Source organism: Crassostrea angulata, chromosome 1 (genome assembly GCF_025612915.1).
Source record: "Crassostrea angulata isolate pt1a10 chromosome 1, ASM2561291v2, whole genome shotgun sequence".
Lineage (NCBI taxonomy): Eukaryota > Metazoa > Mollusca > Bivalvia > Ostreida > Ostreidae > Magallana > Magallana angulata.
Window position 1 is genome coordinate 37,473,174 of NC_069111.1, and position 11,762 is coordinate 37,484,935.

The following is an 11,762-nucleotide window of genomic DNA, read 5'->3' on the forward strand; positions in this document are numbered from 1 at the left end:
ATCAAGTACATTGTACATGGCTAAATACCATCCGTATATACATGTATACATGTAAAAGAATAGTCATATTCAGGAATTCGCTAATTTAAATCCACGGCAACTTGTTCAAAAACTATTTTCCGCCAAATATCGTACACGCCAAATATAATACGTTTACAGTATTTTCTAAAGTTTTACATAGACATTTCACTGATAGAGAATACCAAGATAGAGCCTTGTTAGCAATGAAATACAGATTAGAGAACAGATATATATCATATATATTCCTCATAGGAATAACTACTTCATATTTTTGAAAAATACGAATCCAAACCCCGATTTGCACACACATCTACACTTTCGAAATGTTTTCAAACTCAGCCTATTTGAACTAAGTGTTATAACTTTGTAAAATACCTGGATAACTTGATAAAATTAATTTTAGTTTAAATTCAAATATTATATAGCCTATGAAAATACAGACTAAAACATTTTGAAATTTACGACCTTATGGTTGGAGCAAACATTTCTTTCTATAGTAAAATATTAATTTTTTTCAACAAGATTAACAAAAAAAATTATCTTTCTATTAAAAGTAACATTTTTAACACCAGATGCCTGAACGAGCTGAGTTAAAACGTGTACAATTCTTACCAAATCAAGTCAATCAAAGTACTGAAGTACTGCAAGCCGGGCTCATTTGGTGTGTCTTTATGCATATTGTGTAGTAGCTGCAGGACTGTAGCTCCCGGTCTGAAAAAATTCGGATGGACGACCTGGGAGCTACAGTGCCTCCCACAGTAAAAAACTGCAATTTACGGCGCACAAGAAATTGCGCTAAGTTTGGACTTATTAACCTTATTTTCACACAAATTCTGTAAAAATAATTAGAACCATAAAATTCTTCAGCAAATTTACTACTAATATCATCACTTTACTTGCCTCAGACTTTCTCTTAAACATGATAACCGACCTCAGAAAATGAAGTATGTTGATTTACGTCGAGATCGAGAGTCGCCATTTTTAAATGTAAACAAACTTGCACCACTTTAATTAACAGGGCTGGGGATGGTGTTTAAAAGAATATCAGAGGCAAGTGAAGTGACAATATCTGTAGTAAAATGTCCGAGGAATTTTTTGGGATTAAATATTTGTACAGAATGTGATCGTAAATGATATTAATCAGTCAAAGCCTAGCGCATTTTTTTGTGCGCCGTAAATTGCAGTTTTTTACTATGGGAGGCACTGTAGCTCCCAGGTCGTCCATCCGAATTTTTTCAGACCGGGAGCTACAGTCCTGCAGCTAATTGTGTAGTAAAGACTGAAAAATTCTCTCGTTTACTCGTTTATCGAAGTTCATGATAGTAAAAACGTCAAATGTCTTAGAGTTTTAGATTATTGAGAATCAAAATTTGTACATGACAAATTTTGATTCTCAATAATCTAAATTTTTATAAAGGACATATCCTATCTCCATTTCCTCACCGCGCAGCAAAGAAGTTCATGGAAATTCATGCGCATTGTATGTGTCCAAATTGCATAGTCTTGTTTTTAAAACACGTTATTAATAAGAAAACTAAAAAATATAGACAATTCTCTTGAAATAAAAAAAAAATGCCAACACTTTTGACAAAACGTGGCTCTTTTTGTAACTATTTGGTATAGCGGAAGCTTTTACTTTGACGCTGTTTGGTTTTTTGTTTACTTTTAAAGTTGTGCTAATATTTATAGTAACATTGGCGATTTGCCTGCCTACAGCCAGGACTCTGCTTTTAGCAGAGCCCGGCTAATAAAAATAATTTATTTTTGGGCAAACGAAAAAACAAACCAAAATGCATCATGGGAATGTTTTGATAAGGATACCGTTTGGTTTCGTCCCCCGAATGATTGGTTAATTCAACCCGCATGCTATCCATCGATTGTTAACAAAGCAAACTTCAGAAAAATTAGTGAACAAAATGTACATATGTTTATTTGTAATATGCCTGAATTACGACCATTATTTATAGCGATGTCAAAGTCGTAATACAACAATACCAGTCTCGACGTGTGTGAATTTTATTCTGAGGCGAAATAACGATACCCCTTTATCTCGTTTGTTTTGTTAAAAAATTTTGTACAGATTTAATATTTTTATGAAACTTGGCTTAAATTGACTGAGAAAACTACTGCAATGTCTATTATTATACATATACTTAGTATAACCATCGTTTAAGAGCATGCACAAAATTTGATATTAAATCGGACCAACCAGCTTTAAATCGTGTTTAAATGACCTTATACTAATTTCAAAACATGATATCTGAATTTCAATTGCAATTCTGATGATGACATCTTTCTCGAATTGATTGGATGAAATTTAATTTTTTTCCAAATTTAGATTTATTTAAATCGTGTTAAAATGAACTCAAACTAATTTTAAAACGTGGTTTTTGTAATGCTCGTTCATTTCTGCGTCAAATGACATCTTTTTCGAAATCATTGGATGAATTATAGGATTTTCGAAAATTTCATTTTAATAGAGTTGACATCAGAACGATTTAAATCTCAGTCAAAATCTCATTACATCGCATCTTATACAAAATCGGACGGAAGACCCACTCGTTGCTCGCAACGAGATCGCATCTACTTATTATTAATTTCCTGTATCCATGAAATTCTGCACTGTTTTTTTTTTTTTTTTTTTTTTTTGTTCTATTTCCGCTTTTTTGTATTTTAAAAAGTTTTAATTTATAAATCAGAAACAAGAAGAAAAATATAACTGTCCGCACAAATATATTTATGTACCGCCTAAAATTTTTGACAAAAAATAATTATATAATTTAATCGCTCGCCCGCTCGTACTTTTTTTCGGCTTTTTTTCACTTATTGTCCGACGAACAAGAAATTACAGTGGCCTAGAAAGGAAATATCTATGTCCTGGTAAAATTGATTAAACGAATTTATCTAAACAAGCGTGCTTTGCTCTCCTACTAAAGTGTCTGTAACGGATATCTGATAGGGACCGGTTAAACGAAAATAATTCGTTTTTGTCCAGCTTATGTAACATGTCAACAGTCTTGTTTGTATGGAAGATAATCGTGTTCAAAAATCCAGACATATTATCAATAGCTCAAAGAGCTTTACTGAATAAATAGATTTAAATGACAAATGAATGAACAAAATCCGCCTGAGGGTATGCATGGTGTTTCACGGCTCGGTGACTTTTCAGCTTATTTCATTGTCAACAAACTCCTCTCTGAAAGTGCGAGCCTCGCGTGTTGGTAAGTTGTAGTATTGTTTCACGTTTAGTATATCTTTAATATAAGAAAATACTGTACAGGTTTACACTTTATATGTACATATATATATACGAACTGGCCAACTACATGTATATTCTGCTATAGGTTACTTTATAAATCCTTCAAACAAAATTGATTTTCTGAATTGTCGATAAATGAGGAGGAAAAAGTCCGAGTTATTGAGCGATATGAGAGGTATTCCGAAACTGTTTTCATTTATTTGATGCGACAGTGTGTTTTGGGGGAATTCTATTAAAAAGAAGTCTGCGTGGTTTTAAAGTTATAGACTGTACAACGGTGTACAAGCTATCACAACAAACGCACAAGTTTCGCAATGCTGTTGAAGCCGTTAGGATTAACTACACATGATAGTTTCAATTTAAAGGCCGAATTTTCTTTTATATGCCAAAGTAATATATGTCCAAACTAGGACCAATACGTAGACAAAACCTCAAACAATAATAAGATTCTTGAAAATTGATTAATTTCAGCAGGACTGCATTTGCACAGTTGTAAACATTTATTACCTGATCATAGATCAATTACATGAAAAGATGGTGTATCGAACCTGGCACGAAGGAACAATAAAATGAAAACAATGTGTTGAAATTGATAGAACAGCGTAGCTAGATGGATTTCTACTTTGGTTGATTTATATTCAGTAGGTTAGACTTCTATTAACGCTCCGCCAGTCATTCAGATAATTGCATAAATATTATAATCCATCTCTACGTGAATTTTAGATTAGATGGCAGAAATAGTTGGATTGTCATAATAACAACAACAGCGTTGATGCTTGTGAGTTGATGATCTTAACGATGCCGCTCCGTTTCACGTACTTTATATTGTTAATTATGTGGAACTTTGTCTTTGTTTGTTGTTGTAATTCTTTTAGTGTTTTTTTTCTGTTAACTTCTTGTACTGGTTGGTGTTAGTGGTTTGATGTTGGTTATACTAGTAGTTGATGGTTGACTTTTATACATGGTATTCTCTGTTTTTCATAAATTTTTCATAAATTATTTGATATTGATAAATTCCTCAAAGTTCAAACGATGTTTATACAATAGTATTGAAACAAATCTCAAGAGCTCCCCATTGAAACGCCCCTCTAGATTGTCAGGTTTCAATACACCGTGTCAGCTCAATACAAAAAGACTACATGGATTTTGCATATACCCCGGATGATAATGATAAAAAAATGTGCAAGATGTCCAGAGTAATTCTGAATGAATTTCAAAGTTCCTATTATAAATCTCCGTAAGAATTTTGTTTTCATACCTGTGAGTTTCACCGGGTAAAATCAGATGACCTTTCAATGAAGAATTCTTGTATATTTCCTTTTCATAAATTTCAATTAAACTTGATTGACAGGTGTGTTGATTTTCGTAGAAATTGTCAAAAACGTGACGGAAACAATAACTTGGGCAAAATTATAGTACGGAAGTGTTCGGATGATATATAGTAGTAGGTCAGAGTTCTTGAAATCTTTTTTCCACTGTCAGTCATTTGGAGTGACAACCATCAGAAGTTTGTCAGTCCAGACTGATTCTATCAGTCCAAACATTTTCAATAGAAAGATGAAAAACTACAAGTATATTTGCCTTATAGTTTCTCTCATTTTTACCTTAATTATTCTGATTTCTCCTAACTTTCACATTCTGGCTCCTGATAACATTCTTATTTATCACTTCATTAATTATTATTTCCTTCCCTCTCTCATTATCAACTTTCTTCTTGTTCTCTTTCTCGTTCTCTTTCTGCACATCTCATATGTTACTATGGCTCGGTTGTCAGATAGCGGAGTTCTTATTTCCCGAAAAAATTTATAAATGATTACATTGGGATTTTTGTGTGTATTTCTGTGTATTGCAATAAAAACATTCACTGAAAACCCTGTTTCGGTGTATGCAATGTACATTGAAAAAACGTAACGAGACAACACTCGCCATCTTGGATTTATAGGGGGCCCTCAGTTCACGCTATGTTTAAAACAAGTTCTCCACTTTCTCCCATAATTTCTGACGACATCTAGGTTGGAAAATGATTGAAAGACTTATTCCTCTTGTCTGAATACATCTGTTAGCTGCATTATAAACACACCGTATCAATATGTACGAAATACTCGCCAAACTTATCGAAAGCAACGGAAGTAATAATTACTGAGGTGTTCCTAAAATGTATAATAAGTCTAGAGAGAGCGAAAAAAACCGCGAAAAACTCCTCTAGATTTATCGTATGCGTTCGGATCTCCTCAGTGAGTATGAAAATTAGTTATATTTTCGCAAGTTACTCTGTCCATATCTACCGGTCATTTGGACTGACAGGCAACCTCAAGTAATGGGTCCTTGGTTATTTTTATCGGTCTTGCCGACAGGACCGAAAGATTTCAAGAACTCTGTATTAGGTGATGATGTCGTTGGTTATGTTGTTATTTTGGTTGTGATAAACTTGTTTTAGATGTTAATGGTAGTGATCTGATGTTGGTAATGCTGCTGCTGTTGTTGTTATAGTAGATGTGTTATAGATGTTGATATGGTGCTCTAATGTTGGTTATGCTGTTATTTTGATGGTAGACTTGCTATAGATGTTAATGTGTTGCTCTAATGTTGGTTATGTTGTTATTTTGGTGGTGGACTTGTTATAGATGATGATGTGGTGCTCTAATGTTGGTTATGCTGTTATTTTGGTGGTGGACTTGTTATAGATGTTGATATTGTGTTCTAATTATGGTTATGCTGTTATTTTGGTTGTAGACTTTTTATAGATGTTGGTAGTAGTGTTCAAATGTTGGTTATGTTGTTTTGTGTGTAGACTTGTTATAGATGTTTGTACATGTAGTAGTGTTCTGATGTTGGTAATATTGATGTTGTTGTTGTTGGTAATGCTGTTGTTTTTTATGATAGACTTGTTATAGATGGCTGTATTAGTATTCTGATGTTGGTAATGATGCTGTTGTTGTTATGTTAGTGGTAAACTTCTTATAGATGTCGGTAATAGTGTTACGATGCTGATAATGTTGTTGTTGGTGGTGATGGTTATGTTGTTGTTGTTGTTGGTTTTGTTGTTATGTTGGTGGTAAACTTGTTTTAGATGTTGGTATTAGCGTTCTGATGTTGGTTATGTTGTTGTTGTTGTTGGTAATGCTGTTATGTTTGTGATGGCAGTCCTCCTCATTGATATAATATTAGAACGTATGAATTTTTTTTTGCTAGTGAAAAAACCCATAAACCAAAAAATATTGTATTAAATCATCAAAGTATTACCCAGCTGTTTAGATATACACATGATGTTTAGTGCACAGATGTTAGCAACCTATAGATCATTAATTTTATTTGGCCTTTATCATAAGCCCAAACTCGTTCGTACATGGTACTGAATCGAAATTTGACAAATGTGCTATATGGTGCAATGGTTTACCTAAAAGTGATGTCATACATTCTTGCGATAAAATCGATCGTGAAAATTCGGCGTAAAGCGACCAAAAAAAGGATTTAAAATCTGTATTTTATGGGTTTTCTTGGAACATTGGTCCATTTGAGCCTCGCATTTTTTGTTGTTGTTAAGACAAACGTGTAGATGTGCATATTTGCAAGAAGTTAAACGTGATGATCTTTTTTTTTGGTGGGGGGGGGGGGGGGTCATTCAGAGGTACATGGTAACATAAACAGTAAAATGTTTTCTTTGCGATTTTGTAGAATTTAAAGTTAACGATCAAAAAATAAAATCAACATCATCCGCAATTGCATGTAATGTATTTTTTCTGTTCCATCATACCCACTGGCCACATGAAACTTTGAAGAAAGCATTCTGTTATATAACTTTCCTCAGTTGTTCACATAGTCATTTTGATATGCGTGGACTTTTGGTCAAGGTGCGTAATAGCTGCAGGTCTAGATAATTCCTGGTCTAAAAATAATCGAATGGACCACTAGGTGGTCCATTCAAATTTTTTTTGGTCGTCCATACGGATTTTTTTCAGACCGGGAACTACAGAACTGCAGCTATTTGCGTAATCAATCTGTAATTATACTAGTATTGTAATGTACCGGTATGTAATCAGAAAAATATATGGCAGTTACATGTCTGACAGAATTAAAATTAACAAACATTTATATCTATAATTCATGACAGTAATTGAATAAATGTTAATGTAATTTGTTTTACTTTTTTCCTCAGGTGAGATGCCTTGGTCAACATGCACAACCAATTTCGAGGTGCATGGGAAGATCAGTCGCTATGTTTTCGTCGCTCTTGTGGTTGGGATTTTCCTTCAATTAATCTTATACTATCAAGATATAGAGGTCACACATTTTTTCATAGATAAAAAGAAAGAACTAATCAGACGTTTCCCCAACGTATCAAATAAAAGCCCGGTAAATCGGCATGAAACAAAAACCATTCTTCTCTATAATGCGAAACACTGGGAAAAAGCAATATGGGGGTCGTTTACAAACAACACCTTTTGGAATAACTGTCCTTACACATGCCAAATATCCACAGACAAACAATTATATAATACTAGTGATGCAGTGATATTTGTAGTGGATCTACTCGGAGGCGGAGCGTTACCAAAAAAATTACCTAATCAGGTCTGGATTTTTGCTCAGTATGAATCTACTAATTACTTGTTGAAAGAAACTGGTAGTAAATTTCTCACGAAAAATAATATGCGCAAATACAATAACAAAGTGAACTGGACAATAAGTTACCGGAGGGACTCGGATTTTCCATTTGTTCATGGTGTCTACAAAGTGAAAAAGAAGAGGGATGTAGAAAAAAAAGTGAAAAATAGCAGCAATTTCAAACGTGGTATTGCTTGGTTCGTTTCTCACTGCAGCACAACTTCTCAGCGGGAAAAGTATGTTCGTTCTTTACAAAAGAGCATATCCGTTGATATATATGGCTCCTGCGGAAAATTGAAGCCGCCGAAAAGTTGTCCCAAAACAAGGGATGTTGCAATAAGAGAGTGTTGGGGTTTAGTTAAAAGTCGGTGTTACGACATACTTGACGAGAAGTATCTTTTTTATTTATCATTTGAAAACGCAATATGCAAGGACTATGTGACCGAAAAAGGACTGCATCACGTGACTCAACACAACATCATTCCGATCATGAGGGGCGGGGCGAATTATTCCCTGTTTAGTCCACCCCGATCTTACATCGACACAAAAGACTTCTCCTCTCCAGGAAAGTTGTCTTCGTATTTGAAGAGTGTCGGAAATGACCCGGGATTGCAAAAGCAGTTTGTCGAGTGGAAAAGAAACTATGTCTCAAGTTACGCCGCAGAATCTTGGCAAGGAAATATGTGCAATATTTGTCGGAGATTGAACAATCGTGAAAAGTATGTCAGAATATATGGCGACATTTACAAATGGATCGTGACACCCAACAACCGGCCAGATTGCTTCCCACCAAGTGATTTGATCTAAACAATCCACGTGCATTTATCCGCTTCTTTTTTTAAACTGAACTTTATTTTACGTAAAGGAGAAAATCCAAAAACTGTAATGTCCATTCTGTGAGAGAAAGAACTGTTCGAGGCCCGAAGGGCAGAGAACAGTTCTTTTTCTCACTGAATGGACAGTTTGATGATTTTATCCTACTTAAAACATTTTCTCTATTGTTAACTTAATAAACTGTCTCAGGTGTTGGGTTGAATGAATGCTAAGATTACGTAACACTATTGATTGTCCATTTAAAAAACAACAAGAAAAGGGGTGAAAATAATGGTGTATTGTTGAACTTAATGGACAGTGCCAGGTAATTTTACATTTAAATGATACCTAAGGTGATTTCTGACTACCCTCAAGGTAAAACTCAAGGACAAAAGATGTCTTCATCAGATGGAGAAAGTATATTTTTGACGCAATAAACATTTAGAGATCCAGAAGAAAGTGTAAATACGGATGCATTTTGAGTGACATTTTAGACATGGAAAAAGAAAACAGCAAACCAAGACACAGTTTGATTTAATTAAGACGATGAATTAATAGAAGCTAGTCAAGGTGTGGAGAATATGAAAAGATTTTTAAAGTGACTTTTAAAACTGCTTAACCAAGCAGAATTAGATGATTTGGTGAAGAAAGGTCTCTCAAAGAAAATGTAGCACAAAACAAAATGGGCTGTTAATTTATTAAGGAAATGGCAAATGAGTGAAATTATTCATGGAAAAGGGGAAAATTCAAGTGTTGGAAATTCGAGTGATGGAAAAGGGGGAAATTCAAGTGATGGCCATTGTTAAAAAATGAAAACGTAAAAATCATCCGGAGATGATAAACTCATATTGTTGTAAAATAATACATGTATTTTAAATACTAATGTTGGTATTTATGTTAATATTTGAATTAAAATAAATTTTCCTAACTGTTGAGGACCATGTGTGGGTATTGCTTTCAACATTTAAAACATGTACATTAAGTTACCTGTAGCTGTACATTAAGTTGGAGAAGCTGACGATTAAGTTAAGAATCGACAGTTTTTTCCACTTAATATACAGCTACAGGTAAGTTAATGTACAGGTTTTAAAAATCTAAATATATTATGCTATATAATGTACCAAAAACATAAAGGATTACATAACAAAAATGTTTTAAAACGATTGATGAGCAAGTTCTACAACTTATATTACATTTTGTAATATCTCTCGTCGGCACGGATGTTAGCGCGAGGGGGTCATTGGTGGGGGAAGAAGCCGGAGTACCCGGAGAGAACCCACGTGTCCAAACGGGCGACCGCCATACCCTATCACATACAGCCACTGTCGATCGCGAGGATAGAACTCGGGTTGCAGCGGTGACAAGCGAGTGCATTGTCCACTAACGTTTCGCTACTTGGACACTTTTTTTTCTTTTGTTTATTCTTACTTTGTTTATTTCTTTTTTGTTTTCCATGCGGGATATTTTATGAAGAACGGTTAAATATTCAACACATTTTTTTGTCAATTTATCAATTATATCTAGTATATGCTTTTTATTTATTTTATTTTGTATATCGCATATCGCATCCATATTTAGTTCAATTATTATTATTTAATTAAATTGTTGTCATTAAAATTTATTTTCTTGTTAATATTATTTTATTAATCGTTTATGTTGTTATAACGTAAGCCGTTTTATAAGGAAGGGTCCAAACACATGTACATTTTTTTCAATCTATGCTTATATACAAAATACTTAGCTATTAGTTCAGTTATTATGTTGGTTTTTTCATTGTTTATTAAAATTTATTTCCCTGTTCATGTTGTTATTTTACCCTCTAACAATTTTGTCACGTCGCTGCACATACTTGTTTAGATAAGTCAGTGAAGTATTTTTTTGCGGCTGGTACCGATACATTATTCAAGTTCAAGTTCAGTTTATTCGCTCAAACCAAATATTTTGGTACAAGAGGAATAAAGAAATAGAATACACAAAAAACCCAAATCGTCGGAGGTATATATACATACATGTCAGGCACGTAGCATTTTCTCGCAGCAACTAATTTTTTAAAATTAACATATAAAAAATTGAATTATCATGGAGTTGCCCCCCCCCCCCCCTTTTTACGGAGCATGTAAAAAAATTAATATGAAAATAAGGAAATAAGGATTGAAATTGAAGTTATGTAACTACGCGAACCTATCCCCCCCCCCCCTTTTTTTTTTTTTTTGCTTGTCAAGAATTTTTGGAAGAGTCTGCCCCCCCCCCCCCCCCCACTTTCAGAAACGATGCTACGTGCCTGCATGTACAAAATTGTCATACAGGAAAAGGGTCTGAAAAAGATAGTAGGACTTCGGTATAGAGGATCAAAATAGGAAAACAACGAAGGAGAACAGACAGCATCGAAGATATTTCAAATAAATATACACGTTTTTTCTTAGAAATTAGCATGAACATGATATGACGAACAAGTGCAAAACTTCAGCTATAGGTATTTTTGGTGACCCTGGCACTATGAAGATGCAATTACTGTGCTATTGGAGAAAATTAATTATATTACAAGTTCACTGAAAACGTTGTTCCTAGAAGTAGTTTGGTGTTTTGTTTTGTTTTTGTTTTTTGTTTTTTGTTATGTTATGTAATCTCTACAATCTACATTATATAAACAACAGAAATTGAAACTTTACCTACCAGCCAATCGGGTCTCTCTGCCGCTTAAAAACATGAGAAAATTAAGAGAATGTCAAGAGGTAAAAAGGAAACATGACAAATAATAAAGAATTAAACTTTTAGTGGTACTTATAACTTTACATAAGTTTAATGTTGTGAAGTTTATAGATGGCAAACTTGGTATTTTCACAAAACTTGATTACATTTAGTGACGTAAAGTATCTAGTATTTAGGTATTTCTATCTATTTGCTATCTATTTTTAGGTATTTAATAAGACAGTATTCACATAAATTCAAGGTTGTATTGTTATTCATCAACAGTACATGTACGTCTTGAATTACAAAATTGCAAACCCTTCTACCGAGTGCATATTGTACCACCTTTCAGTCTCCACTGCCAGATGGTGATTTGATG

General features: G+C 33.9%; 1 protein-coding gene across 3 annotated transcripts; it reads left to right on the plus strand.

The window, feature by feature from the left end:
* The first annotated feature begins 2,666 nt into the window (after positions 1 to 2,666).
* Positions 2,667 to 10,495, plus strand: LOC128158192 (glycoprotein 3-alpha-L-fucosyltransferase A-like). 3 transcript variants are annotated; one of them, XR_008239930.1, is made up of 2 exons: positions 2,667 to 3,242; positions 4,004 to 7,389. XR_008239930.1 is itself a non-coding variant. In XM_052820948.1 (2 exons), exons 1-2 carry the CDS (start codon positions 3,134 to 3,136, stop codon positions 8,687 to 8,689), a joined length of 1,362 nt encoding a protein of 453 aa, XP_052676908.1. In that variant the 5' UTR covers positions 3,109 to 3,133; the 3' UTR covers positions 8,690 to 10,495. The 3 variants fall into 3 exon arrangements, 2 of the variants coding, with proteins under 2 accessions (XP_052676908.1, XP_052676918.1); XM_052820948.1 differs by lacking the exon at positions 4,004 to 7,389 and adding an exon at positions 7,437 to 10,495 and having other exon boundaries at positions 3,109 to 3,242; XM_052820958.1 differs by lacking the exon at positions 4,004 to 7,389 and adding an exon at positions 7,783 to 10,495 and having other exon boundaries at positions 3,115 to 3,242.
* Positions 10,496 to 11,762: the final 1,267 nt, after the last annotated feature.

Excerpts from the sequence above, each read along its gene's own strand:
- LOC128158192 (XM_052820948.1), top strand. The coding sequence starts at position 3,134 with ATGAACAAAATCCGCCTGAGGGTATGCATGGTGTTTCACGGCTCGGTG. Across the intron at positions 3,243-7,436 it reads AGTGCGAGCCTCGCGTGTTG|GTGAGATGCCTTGGTCAACA; the intron begins GTAAGTTGTAGT and ends TTTTTTCCTCAG.